Source organism: Xyrauchen texanus, chromosome 11 (assembly GCF_025860055.1).
Source record: "Xyrauchen texanus isolate HMW12.3.18 chromosome 11, RBS_HiC_50CHRs, whole genome shotgun sequence".
NCBI classification, from domain to species: Eukaryota; Metazoa; Chordata; class Actinopteri; order Cypriniformes; family Catostomidae; genus Xyrauchen; species Xyrauchen texanus.
In genome coordinates this window covers 31,852,522-31,865,532 of record NC_068286.1, presented here as the reverse complement: position 1 = coordinate 31,865,532, position 13,011 = coordinate 31,852,522, and the positions used below count along the sequence as shown (strand labels likewise).

The 13,011-nt window shown below is 37.6% G+C and overlaps 1 protein-coding gene across 1 annotated transcript; it reads right to left on the bottom strand.

Moving 5' to 3' along the window:
- Positions 1–356: 356 nt before the first annotated feature.
- Positions 357–12,700, bottom strand: LOC127651220 (protein CNPPD1-like). Its single transcript, XM_052136954.1, has 8 exons — positions 12,449–12,700; positions 11,856–11,958; positions 11,596–11,677; positions 11,366–11,486; positions 11,097–11,225; positions 10,877–10,938; positions 8,145–8,262; positions 357–1,900 (listed from the first exon to the last, which is right to left on the bottom strand). Exons 1-8 carry the CDS (start codon positions 12,509–12,511, stop codon positions 1,283–1,285), a joined length of 1,296 nt encoding a protein of 431 aa, XP_051992914.1. The 5' UTR covers positions 12,512–12,700; the 3' UTR covers positions 357–1,282.
- Between the last annotated feature and the right edge of the window lie 311 nt (positions 12,701–13,011).

Here is a 13,011-nt window from a genome sequence, read left to right as displayed (position 1 = left end):
ATGGGAAAATGCGCAAGTGGTCACAAAAATGCTTTCGGCTTGAATGAATGGCTCCCGACTACTGGGTCTTATATATATATATATATATATAAATTTAATTGCGTTATCACTTAAATGAACTGCAGTTAGTGTGGTTACCCATTTTATTTTTTAAATCAGCCTCAGGCCCAAAACATTTTTCAACCCAAGTCTGTCTTTACTCATCCTTATCTAACATGTTCTTTATGTGATTGTTTTAATCTCTGATTTGATTCACTTTGCCTAAAAAAGTTTTGCGAGTTTTGTTTAATTAGTGATAATTTTGAACCCGGGCAATATGCATTGTATAAAGCCATGCTTAAAACAAATTTTTGGAGGTTAGAACTTTATTATTATTACAGCTTTACATTTAATTTTTTTATTTTTTTTACAAAATGTACAAACAATTTTAAAAGAAACAAAAAGGTTGAAAGACCTCAGATGCAATCATCAAATAATGGTGGTGGATATGTACCCAAAGGTATCAAAAAAAAAAAAAAAAAAAAAAAAATAATCAGTAAAAGGTTGTTCTTTAAGTCCACAACCTACTGAATAGATAAAATATCACACGCTTAATTACGGTCCATATCAGGAGCATAAAATCAACCTAAAATGTAAGTTGGTACAAAGTTTTTGTCAAGCAATGAACCAAAATAATTATATTCATTTAGACTTTGGCAAATCCATACTAGCGAAACTTTAAAAAAAAAAAAAAATAATAAGTTGACCACATTATTATAAACAAAATGCTTTTTGGATGAAGTATGGCATTACTGATGAGCATGTAAACTTTGTTGTAAAACCTTTCAAAACTTAATTTTCTCAACCTTTATACGCAGCCTTGAATTAAATCTTGTAATTAACACTCTCCCTTTTAACCTTACCGTCTTTCAAGCCAAGAAAACAAAAACAAAGCTTAAACTCAAAACTATTCCCCAACTTGAAAATAAATGCTCTCACAGGAAGGAACTCCTTAACAATACAATCCTACGGAGTATATCTACACCATGTTGCGCAAGACCAGGCGAACTATTCAAAACTTCTGCTTGGGCTCATTGCATCTCAGAGAACGATAAACGATTCAATATACCTCCTTAGCACCTTCTGCCCAACATACTGATATCCCACCACAACCAGGTTGACCAACATATATAGCTGATCCAATACAAAAAAAACCAATGAAAACCAAGGGAGTTATACAGTTTGACTGCGTATGTAAACTTTATTTTGATACATTGCCCCTTCTCTATGTGGAGCACCCTGTCTAGCCAGGCACTAGGAAAGACGGTGGTTTCCCAAGTGGCATAGTAGTATCTGGGCAACATGGATGTTTTTGCAATTGGGGTATGGAACCAAGATGGGGATCTAGAAACATTAGGCCTTCGCTAAATGGAGCTAACCCGAGCCAATGTGATTTAAGGTGAGCGTACAATGGAGAAAGAGTTGAGCTATTGCACCCATTGCAATGAATGGGTGGGATCCTGTCCATGTGACCATGACAGAACACTTCAGAATCTAAACAGTCTTGTAGTTGGATGTGTGATGAGGGGTTTGAGTAGGACAGAGCAGAGAGGATGGAACTCCACAGACAGAGAACTTTGGACCCATAGGTGGAGGTAGAACCCTGCTGTTCTGGAGCAATGGTAGCATGTGGCTTCAAACTGTTGTTGGTCAGGATGCAGCAGCGAAGGTTCGAGGTTGGGCCTGGCGTTTCGAGTTGGAGATCGGGGAAAAATGCTGGTGTATGAATGGATGTGTGCTCCATGGGTCCCAAATAAGTGCGACTGGTGTTGGGGAAACGACCAATCTGGTGGATCACCGCAGAAGATGCTAGGAGACCAGCTATGCTAGTCAAGTACAGTAGACCCAACAAACAGGTAACCTGGAGAGAAAAGGAGCGATTACAATAGTAAATTAGAGCACCCTCACAAATGATTGTTAAACTAAATTGTTAAAATTTGACTTTTTATGGACGTTTATTATCATGCAGTAACACAATGACAGTGATTGATACATGTCACAATGAAATCTGAGACCCTCCCCATGAAAACTAAGCACAAGTTGTGATCAGATCACCTAAGATGCACCTTAATTCCAAGTTTAACACATCCTGTATTTTCAAGATCAATGAGATATATTCACACCTGTGCAGTGAATAAGCGCTTCCTAAAAAAAAAGACACAATATTGTAAACCGTCTATACAGGAGGCATTCCCAACAGATTAACGCCCCAAAAAAAACACATCATCCACCTTCGAAACAAGAAAAACTTTCACGTCTATAAAAAGTGATGCAGGAGCAACCCCTGGGCATGAACGCACTCAAATTGCACATGTTGTCAGCCAATGACTATTACATGACACAAATCCCTTCCAGGGGCAGTTGGCCACTCAGAAAACCAAATCCTCCATTCATCTCCATTTAACTATCAGAATGTTTTACATCTCATTGGAGACATTTTTAAACTAGACATTATTTTTAATTTTGATAATTGAAAGGATGCATACCCGGTGAATGGAAATAATCTTCAGCAGTTTCTATAAAAGTATTTTTAAAAATACCCATCCAATAATATTAAAAAGACTGTGATTGGTGCATCCTCACCAGTGCTGAAAAAGTAACAAGTATCACCTGACAGCACAGTCTAAGTGCTGTTTCAGTATTAGTCTGGAACTCTAGACAATAATTTACACCAGATTAATGATACTGAAAAACTTTAAAACACCGACCCTTCTGCCATCATTTACTCACCCTCTTCATTCAAAAACAGTATTATTTTCTTCATCCGTGAAACACAAGGTAGAGGGATAAGTGGATCTTGATTGTGAAGCTCAGAAAGCACACAAAGGCATCATAAGTCATCCATAACACTCATGCTTTAAGATTAAATACTTCTGAAGCCATATAGGTCTTTTGCGAAGAACAGACCAAAATTTAAGTGTTAATTCACCTCCGCACTCATTTGAAAATGGCACGCAAGAACGTCTTTGACATCAGCGCACATTGGTTCTTGTTTGTATTGTCACCATTTTTGTTGAATGTGAACAAGATTTGAGGATAGGTCAGTCTTTCGCGCGCCCCCATACAATACGCCTCACACTTTGAGAACACAGGATTAACTTTTAAAAAGTAGTAATACTTCAGTATACATCAAGGGCGGTCACGATTACTTGATTTAATTAAGTTTTATTTATTTATTTATTTTAAATCTGAAGGCGGAAGTGATGCAGTCCATGGACGAGGATGGAAACACATATCGAAGGTGTCAGCACTTCACTTTAGATTTGGAAAAACAATAAAAGGACCTAAAAAAAACATCACTTCAGCAAAGCAACAGCACTTGAAAAGATGACATCAAGTTTTCACAGACCTGCAGGACACACACGGTAAGCCCATCTGCACTACAATGCTGCATGTCCAGATGCACAAGAGAAGTTGAGCCCTGAACTCAGCAAAAACACACTGGAATGCACTCTAAACATATTTATTTACACAATAATTTTGCAATATAGGCTTTTATAAAGCAACATAAAATAAATGGCACGTAAAAGATGTCCTTCAGACTTCAGTTATACAGTTTATGGATGCACTTTGTTCAATAAATCTGATCCAGACGCTCTAAGATTATTTTTAGCGAATTATCATTTGAGTTCTGTTCGGAGTAAAATAATGATCATTTGAATGTAATGCGATCTTTCTCATATAAATTAGATTTTTTGATGATTGTTTAAAAAAAAATAGATTGCAATGCCCCAAATCCGATAAATATTTTAGTTTATGGCCATTATTACAGGTAAAAAACTAAATGTGGGAATCCAGCATACTTATTTACTGAATAAAACCGCAGGTCTGTAAGCGGTCAGTCAAAGCTCAATGCGAGTCTGCAGTAAAAGCCACATCTGCGCTTCTCACGCCTATAGACGCAATATAAAGCTTTGGCTTACCTGATGTAGAAATGGATCTCTCTGCAAGTGAAATTATTAAGTTTTTACACAGTAAGGAACTGAATCTCCAGATGCTTAAGGGCATTTTACACGGTCCGTGGCAAGTGACAAGCTTTTGCGATCTGCATGTAGCACACGTGCAACAATGCCCGCAAATGATGCAGCTCAACGAAAGAGTGAAAAAAAAAAAAAGAAAAGTGGCTCACGTGATTACTGTGAATATTGTATTCCGTTTTGTATTCAAGTAATGGTTTAAAAAAAAAATTTTTTTTTAAATTACAATGGCTTTTACATCTCTTTAAAATAGTTTAACCACATATACACTCACCTAAAGGATTATTAGGAACACCATACTAATACTGTGTTTGACCCCCTTTCGCCTTCAGAACTGCCTTAATTCTACGTGGCATTGATTCAACAAGGTGCTGAAAGCATTCTTTAGAAATGTTGGCCCATATTGATAGGATAGCATCTTGCAGTTGATTGAGATTTGTGGGATGCACATCCAGGGCACGAAGCTCCCGTTCCACCACATCCCAAAGATGCTCTATTGGGTTGAGATCTGGTGACTGTGGGGGCCATTTTAATACAGTGAAATCATTGTCATGTTCAAGAAACCAATTTGAAATGATTCAAGCTTTGTGACATGGTGCATTATCCTGCTGGAAGTAGCCATCAGAGGATGGGTACATGGTGGCCATAAAGGGATGGACATGGTCAGAAACAATGCTCAGGTAGGCTGTGGCATTTAAACGATGCCCAATTGGCACTAAGGGGCCTAAAGTGTGCCAAGAAAACATCCCCCACACCATTACACCACCACCACCAGCCTGCACAGTGGTAACAAGGCATGATGGATCCATGTTCTCATTCTGTTTACGCCAAATTCTGACTCTACCATCTGAATGTCTCAACAGAAATCGAGACTCATCAGACCAGGCAACATTTTTCCTGTCTTCAACTGTCCAATTTTGGTGAGCTCTTGCAAATTGTAGCTTCTTTTTCCTATTTGTAGTGGAGATGAGTGATGCCCGGTGGGGTCTTCTGCTGTTGTAGCCCATCCGCCTCAAGGTTGTGCGTGTTGTGGCTTCACAAATGCTTTGCTGCATACCTCGGTTGTAACGAGTGGTTATTTCAGGCAAAGTTGCTCTTCTATCAGCTTGAATCAGTCGGCCCATTCTCCTCTGACCTCAAGCATCAACAAGGCATTTTCGCCCACAGGACTGCCGCATACTGGATGTTTTTCCCTTTTCACACCATTCTTTGTAAACCCTAGAAATGGTTGTGCGTGAAAATCCCAGTAACTGAGCAGATTGTGAAATACTCAGACCGGCCCGTCTGGCACCAACAACCGTGCCACGCTCAAAATTGCTTAAATCACCTTTCTTTCCCATTCTGACATTCAGTTTGGAGTTCAGGAGATTGTCTTGACCAGGACCACACCCCTAAATGCATTGAAGCAACTGCCATGTGATTGATTGATTAGATAATTGCATTAATGAGAAATTGAACAGGTGTTCCTAATAATCCTTTAGGTGTGTGTATTACATGTACTCGATTAACAAGATTGGTGGGCAGACACAGTTTCTAAAAAGATAAAATATTTTATTTCCACGGCCTGTTTTCCCATATTGGAGTTCTAAACTAAAATGAATAGATCAGGTTGAAATAGTTAAAGAAAAAGGTAGATCTTGCATATAAAATGTTGGGCACAAGTGGAGAAGCCAATCTCTGCCAGCTTGAATACACATCTTTTTATATTATCGATCTGATTTGGGTGTCTGTTGGCTTTAGGTATTGTTTGCACAATCATTTTGTTGTTATGCAAATCGCAAAACACATCAAAACTTAGGCTAATTAATGCATTTAAATCGACAGCTCTAATAAAAACATTTTCCATTCTCACATAGGAAAAATAGGAATATTTCCCCTGATTTTTCCTTTTGGGGATGGACTTCTACTCTGACTATCCCTTTCATTTCGACATCTTTGGGGTTTTTTTTTTTCTTTGGAATTTCATCTTTTGCTTGTGAACAACTCAACCTTATTGTATTTCTATTTGTAGTTCGATTTTCGATTGAGTTCTGATTAAATGGAGTATTGATTGAGGTAGATTCACTTTGGGTTCCTGTATTCTTGGTGCTTGGGAGAGATTTATTTCGGTTTACATTTTGAGGTTTATCTTTGTACATCCAGGTGAAGTCTGTCTGGCATCCCGTGGTCTTCACAGATTTCTTGACAACAGAAGCATATATTTTACTCAGTGTAAAAGGGACAGCGTCTACCATTTTCCTTGTCTCAGGGCATCTTATCTTCTTTGTGCATCTGATTCTCTGCATTTCCTTCTCCTTGATCCATGTAGGACAGTCTTTTGATGCAGCCGATTGGTTTCCTGTACAATTACAGCATTTTGGTGATTTTTGACAGCTCTCCAGGTCTTCACCACACTTGCAACAGATGCTTTTATTTTTGCAACTGTTTGACTCATAACCATATTTTTGACATTTAAAACACCGTAATGGATTGGGCATGAATAAATCCACTGTGACACTCAGATATCCGAATTGAATTGTTTCTGGGGAAAGAGGCTTATTAAAAGTGAGGATGTATGTACCAGTTTTGATAACTCGGTCCTCTCTTTTGATTATTATTCTTTTCATACTTACTACTCCTTGGGGTTAGAGCTCACAGGTAATTTCATCTTCATCCACATCATCCAATTCTTTGGTGTGGATCACTCCTTTGCTGTAGTTTAATGTTGGATGAGGTGATGCTTTTATTTGAACTCCAGTGAGAAGTGTGGCTCGTAGTAAATTCTCTGCATTTGCCTTTACATCATTACATTAGAATTTGCCCAGATAGTAACTTTTTCACATCTTTCACCATTCCTGCTATTCCTGTGATACCCTTGTGTATAACAAATGGAGAAAGTTTAGATATTGGCAAATCTGGTGATGCTGCTTCAAGGATTATAAACCTTGTCCACTCTTCACTATAAGTAAACACTTACTCTCTGAAATACAGTCTGTTTCCAAGTCTAGAAACTGCTTTTTGGAAGTGTGTTTTGAAGCCATATTTGAAGTTTTTTTGTTTCATCATTCTTATTCCCCACCCACCTTGGAGCCCAAAAAACAGGGATGTACTGCGCAATGGAATTCCACCAGGATATGAATCAGAGCTATAAGAATGATATATTCAAGCAGGTAGAGCAGATTGTAAACTTCTCGATCCACTCAATTGTCCCTTAGCCAACACTTACTTGGGATTCTGGAAAGTTAGCAGTTGTTGAGCTATCACAGAACTCTCAGAGCATGTCTTGACCAGACAATTGATTGGAGTGAGCCATTCCAACCTCCCGTCTAGATGAAGTATGAGCTAAAGTACAGGGTTGAAATAGTGGTAGCCGCAGCAAACCCCATTTCTCAGGCACCAGGATCTCTTCCTCCTCCGACACGGGTCGCAACTTACGGCAAACAAGTCGCCCCTATTTATCGCTCCTTGCCAACAGCATTGGGGTACTGAGGATCCATTTTACTCTGGATCCTTACAGAGAGATGAAGGATGGTATTAGCACATCTAGATGGAGAAGGTGTGTGCAAAAAGGTACAATCAAGAAAGTTGTAACCCTCAAGAGGGGGGCTCAAGGGTTGTTCTCTCTTGCCCAAGGATAAGACCCTAGCACTAAGGAGGGAAGGAGCATGCCACTGTTCCTTTCATGAGCTACCATCAAGAAGATGGGTCTTGTGCCGTACCCGGCATGGTAGATCTTGCTGCAATAACATGATGAAAAAGTAGATCTCATTCCATAGATGTAGGAGCACCTCTGCAGTAAATAAGGGTGATGGAGGCTTTCCTTTATTTGCCTAACATACGTAACAAAATAACTATCATATGACAATAGCCTCCTCCACAACCCAGTGCAGTTTACATTTTAAGTTTAAGGAAATCCAGTGTTTTGTTTTTTTTTCCTCCCCAATTTGGAAATCCACTGTTAAAAATACTTTTTTTCTTTCTGTCAGCTAATAACAGTGAATAAATTGGTGTAGCTTCAGAAGACAAAAAATCCTGCACACATCCATCCCCATTCAGTCTCACTGTACCATGGAAAATACAAAGTCAGACTTACTTTGAACAACGTGATGACATTTTATGTTGAAATTCTTTAAAGTTGTGATTTTTCACCTTGGTAAAGTGCTGGTAGATAGCTGAAAGGGCTTCCCTCCAATTGGACTGCTCCAGGAGAACACAAAGATCTGTGTAGGTGAACCATCCTCGTTTCATACCCTGTCGCTCTGCAATGCTATGGAAACAAAGACCATTAAAGTAGGCATATTTAGAGTGGAACTCAACAGATTCCGTTTGTCTCTGGGCCACAATACATCACGGTTTAAAAATGTGACAATGCACATCGTGGAGACAGGACTTTTTTAAATATCTATATTTTAGCGTCTATTCTATCCAACACGTGTGAAGTCCTACTCCGGCCATTCAAATGGAAATTGCATCACTGCACTTTTCACTACTTCTGTGTTGTACGATGAGTTCGGCAGAAAATTAAACCAGGAGCGGGACAGAAGCCACGCCTTTTCAGCACCAGGGATCAAATGTCCGTTTGAAGCAAGAGAGTGATCATTTGCATGAGAGAACATTTAAGTTTACAGAGGTTTAATGATAGTGCCATATTAATCTACAAATTATAAATCTGAATATTCTAATAATGCTATGGGGGAATATAATCCTAATGTCAAATGTTATGTCTGATTTGATTTCATCAGTAAATTATTATTATTTAACTGAATAAGGACACGCTTCCATTAAACATGTATTCAAAAGTTAGATGTAATCAGAGACCATTATATTTTAGAAAAATACAACATTTTAATGAGTGTGTCAGCAGAATACTAATATATAAATATATATATAAACTTAATTCAGTATTTTCATTAAGCAGAATTATTAGCTAATATTTCCATTTGGCATCACAATTGCCCTGTTCTGGGCTGATTTTTAGTCCCAGCACTGAGGCGGAGCAATATGGCCAAAAATATTATCACTATATATATTTTTTCATATCAATATTTATCACAATATACATTTTATACCATTAATTAGAGAGGAAATGCATTCCACATGTTTGTTAGGTCTCAAGAGCAAATGTAAAAATGACTTTTTATTAAAAAGTTAACTCCTAAACTTAGTGATCTTTAAAGTATTTGAAGTTTAGGATTTAATCCTACTTAAGGTGTGTGACCTCTAATGGAATTTCACCAATTTCATCATCTTCAGTGGATGTTTGACACCACTGAAAGACTGTTTTATGATGCTCCTCAAGCCAGCTCATTAGGAGGCGGTAATGTACCATAAACTGGTTTACAACCATATATATTAGTATATAAAGAAACAGCAATGGTGTTGATGTTGTTGTGTTCTTGTGACAGCTGTACTGCATGGTCGGTGCTATTGTTCAATACACAACGCTATCGCATTAGCCGGATAAGCTTGCTAGCTGCTACAGAGCCTCATTGACTGTTTCCATGACAGCAGGGCAAGCCTATACTTCCTAACAGGCTGATTTCATGACAGCGATTCAGTTAGCTAGTGTGTGTATATCTTTGAACTGCTTGCGTTTCTAGCAAGACGTACCTGATCTAAATGTAGAACATAGGCTAAATATTAAAAAAAATGTACTCAAATGTATCATCGATATCGGGGGAAAAGATTTGATCAATATTATTTTGTTGTCACCAAGCCCTACCCAGTACTTCTCTGATGGATAATTTAGCACTTTTAAGAACAGTAATTACATTTTAAAGGAAAGGCACTGTTTTGCATAGGTAAACAATCTTTAAAGTAACAATAATAACAAAACAAAAACTTCCAATCTTGACTTTTCTTTGTTCAGGCTTAGTTTAAAGAATAGTGAACCAAACCTTGAGTTCAGTATCGTGAACCGAATTGTGAGAGTGAATCGTTACACCCAGAGTATGAACCTTGGGGTGATGGCTTACAAAAGTAAAACAACACCTCTCCTTAAGCTGCACACTGAGGAATTTATATTCATAGCAAAAACAGTCCAAAATTAATTAAACAATACAGTGTTAAAGGAATATTCCAGGTTCAATACAAGTTGAGCTCAATCAACAGCATTTGTGGCATAATATCGATTAACACAAATCAATTTTGAATTGTCCCTCCTTAAAAAAAAACCAGCAAAAATCAAGGTTACAGTGAGGCACCTAAAATGGAAGTGAACGAGGGACAATTTTGGAACATTAAAATACTGTTTCAAAAGTATAGCCACAAGACATGAAGGATATGAGTGTAAAAATTATTTTAGTGTGATAAAATAACTTACAAACATTTTCTGTGTAAAGTTATAGCCAATTTTGTAATTATAAAAATCTAAATTTAAACAACTTTACAGCTCAAATAATACACAAGTTTTAACAGAAGAATTACTGCAAGTGCATTCATAAAATTATACGTTTTACATTTGCGTTTAAACCCACCAAAATTTGTCCACATTCACATCCATTGAAAGAGACTCAAAGTAACCTCGGTTTTTGCTTTTTTAACGAAGTCAAAATAAATTGTGGTAATCAACATTATGCCACAAATACTGTCGATTGAGATTCACTTGTATTGTACCTGGAACATTCTTTTAAATACAGGGTTGAATGTTTGTTTAAAGTCCTAACCCAAGAATGAACAATTGTAATAATGATGTTGGCACCACTAATTAGCCTGAATATTTGATAAACAAACATGCAAGGGGCAAGGAATAAGTAAACATTGTGAATGGTACTCATTGAAATTCTGTGGAACTCTACAGTTGCATATCCTGAGTGGATGTACTTGTGACTCAGTATAAAATGAGGTGTACGTTTGCAACACAGTGGCATGTGTTAACCAACCTGCCTTCCACCTGACTGAGGACTTTAAAGAAGTCACTGGGCTCGGTGAAGAGGTTCCAATCCTGTAATAAAAAAAAATATTTATTTTAATAAAGGAGTCACAAACAGCAATGCAACTTACTTCTGAACTAGCCTTAATAATACATTTGGTCCTTTCATTTTTGGCACAAGTCAAACTAAATAGCTGTAGTCCTTTGGAAGGGTGAAGGAATAAGCTTACGATCGCACTGAGGAAGTTCATCTCCAGGGTGTTCACAGTTTTAACGTCCAGCTTGGCAGCAGTGCCCCATTCATCATTGAAAACCTCCTCCTCTTCACCTTCATCATACAAATATTTACTGGCAACCATCTTGAGAGGACAAGAGATATTTACAAAGAAATTAAACTATACACTATACTGACAACATTGAAACAGACCAGAATAGTGAAATGCTTATTAAAAACAACCTAATAGATATTGGTAAAACATATGGAAACCAAAGGACATACCATCGATATCAAAAAAAGGTCAGAGGATGAAATCTGTTGCAGGTATTCAGGGTTTCGGTGTCGCAGTCTTTCAATGTAAATCAAAGCCAACATCATTGCGCAGGGAGATATACATGCTTCCCTGTAACACACAAAGGTTTAGAAAGGTGCAAATTTTTTTTTTTTTTTTTTTATGATATACAATATTTATTACTACGAGTTTGCATTTCAAATCCAAAAGGCAATCCTACCTAGCCACGTGTGCGGCGTATTTCTTGTGGAGCTTCCTTATGGGACTTGGGGCGGATTTCTGAAGCAGTTCAACAGCAATATCTAGAAGAGGTAAAAATTAGTGGAATACAAAATATATAATCTAGCATTAATGTGATATGCCAGTTATACGTACACGTGTGTGTGTGTGTGTGTGTGTGTGTGTGTATATATATATATATATTTATTTATTTTTTTTTAAGTGTAATGAAATCGAAGCTAGTTTTACTAGTTTACTCACCTGTCATGGGACATGATAGGGCATCCAGTGGGCAGTCAGATTCCAGACCATAATATAAACGCTTCTTGACTCGCTCTGACCACTGCTCATGCCCAGGCAGAAACTGATCATACAAATTGAATAGCGCAACAATGAGTTATAAACATACTACTCATTATGAACTATTGGCTATGGTTCCTTATAAGCACCCAGCTTGAGAAGATGCAAATAAAATGTTAACACTTGATTTGTATGGCCTAATTTCTCAAATTAGAAGAGCTAATATTGACTACATAACTTTATTAATGTAATGCCTTCACAATAGTTATATATTACACCCAAACACCGACGTCAACAAGGCCTAAAAAGCCTCGAGCTAGATTACTAGACACAGCAGTTACTATCCTATGCACTGAAATAAACATGGCCTTGCTGGTTGGTCTTTTGCAACATTTAAAAGTAAATCTGTACTATACAAGTTTAACATTTAAGGGATTTATATGACAGAACATTATATTAAACACATTTAAGTTCTTGCGAAAGTCGGTTTCGCCGAAAAACTCCGTTACCCGCCACAAAAGCGGGATTAGAAGAAAAAAACTCTGGATACTTACTGTAAACTCCTGAAAGTCAGAAAAGGTGAACGTTCGCTCGTCAAATAAATCGCCAAAATCCATTTCGGTGCTCCAGCATTAATTCCAAATGAATGAAACAGAAAGGCAGAAGAAACACGTTGTGGAGGAGCTGTAACTCCCTGCTGCGACAGTTGCGTTAAATTTAGAAATCAGCACGCAAATCGACACCAGGCTTGCCAAGTCCAAGAAAAATGTCCAGTCCAATGACAAATCAAAACCCGCCTAAAAGGAATGAACAGTAGCCCATTTTCCCCGTCCAATCAGCAGAGTTGCTAGGTCCAAGAAATATGTCCAGCCCAATGACAACTCAAAACCTGCCCAAAAGGAATAAAAAGTAGCAAAATGTATTCCTGTCCAATAAGATAAAACTGCTGGATTCCCACAAAAAGCCTTAAAAGACATGTTTACCACTGTGTTTGATTTATTTATTGTTTAAAATCCTATTTGGATGGTTTCAGCCAGGCTAAAATATATTAGTCCCACTGATAGCGATTAGTCCCTAATTAAATGTATAATTAATTATGTAATAATTTGATAATTTG

Bases quoted from the DNA above. Each gene is read 5' to 3' on its own strand.
- LOC127651220 (XM_052136954.1), bottom strand. From the start codon at position 12,511: ATGGATTTTGGCGATTTATTTGACGAGCGAACGTTCACCTTTTCTGAC. The intron at 11,959-12,448 runs GTAAGTATCCAG...TTGTATGATCAG, and splicing joins CTGACTTTCAGGAGTTTACA to TTTCTGCCTGGGCATGAGCA. The intron at 11,487-11,595 runs GTAGGATTGCCT...TGTGTGTTACAG, and splicing joins TACGCCGCACACGTGGCTAG to GGAAGCATGTATATCTCCCT.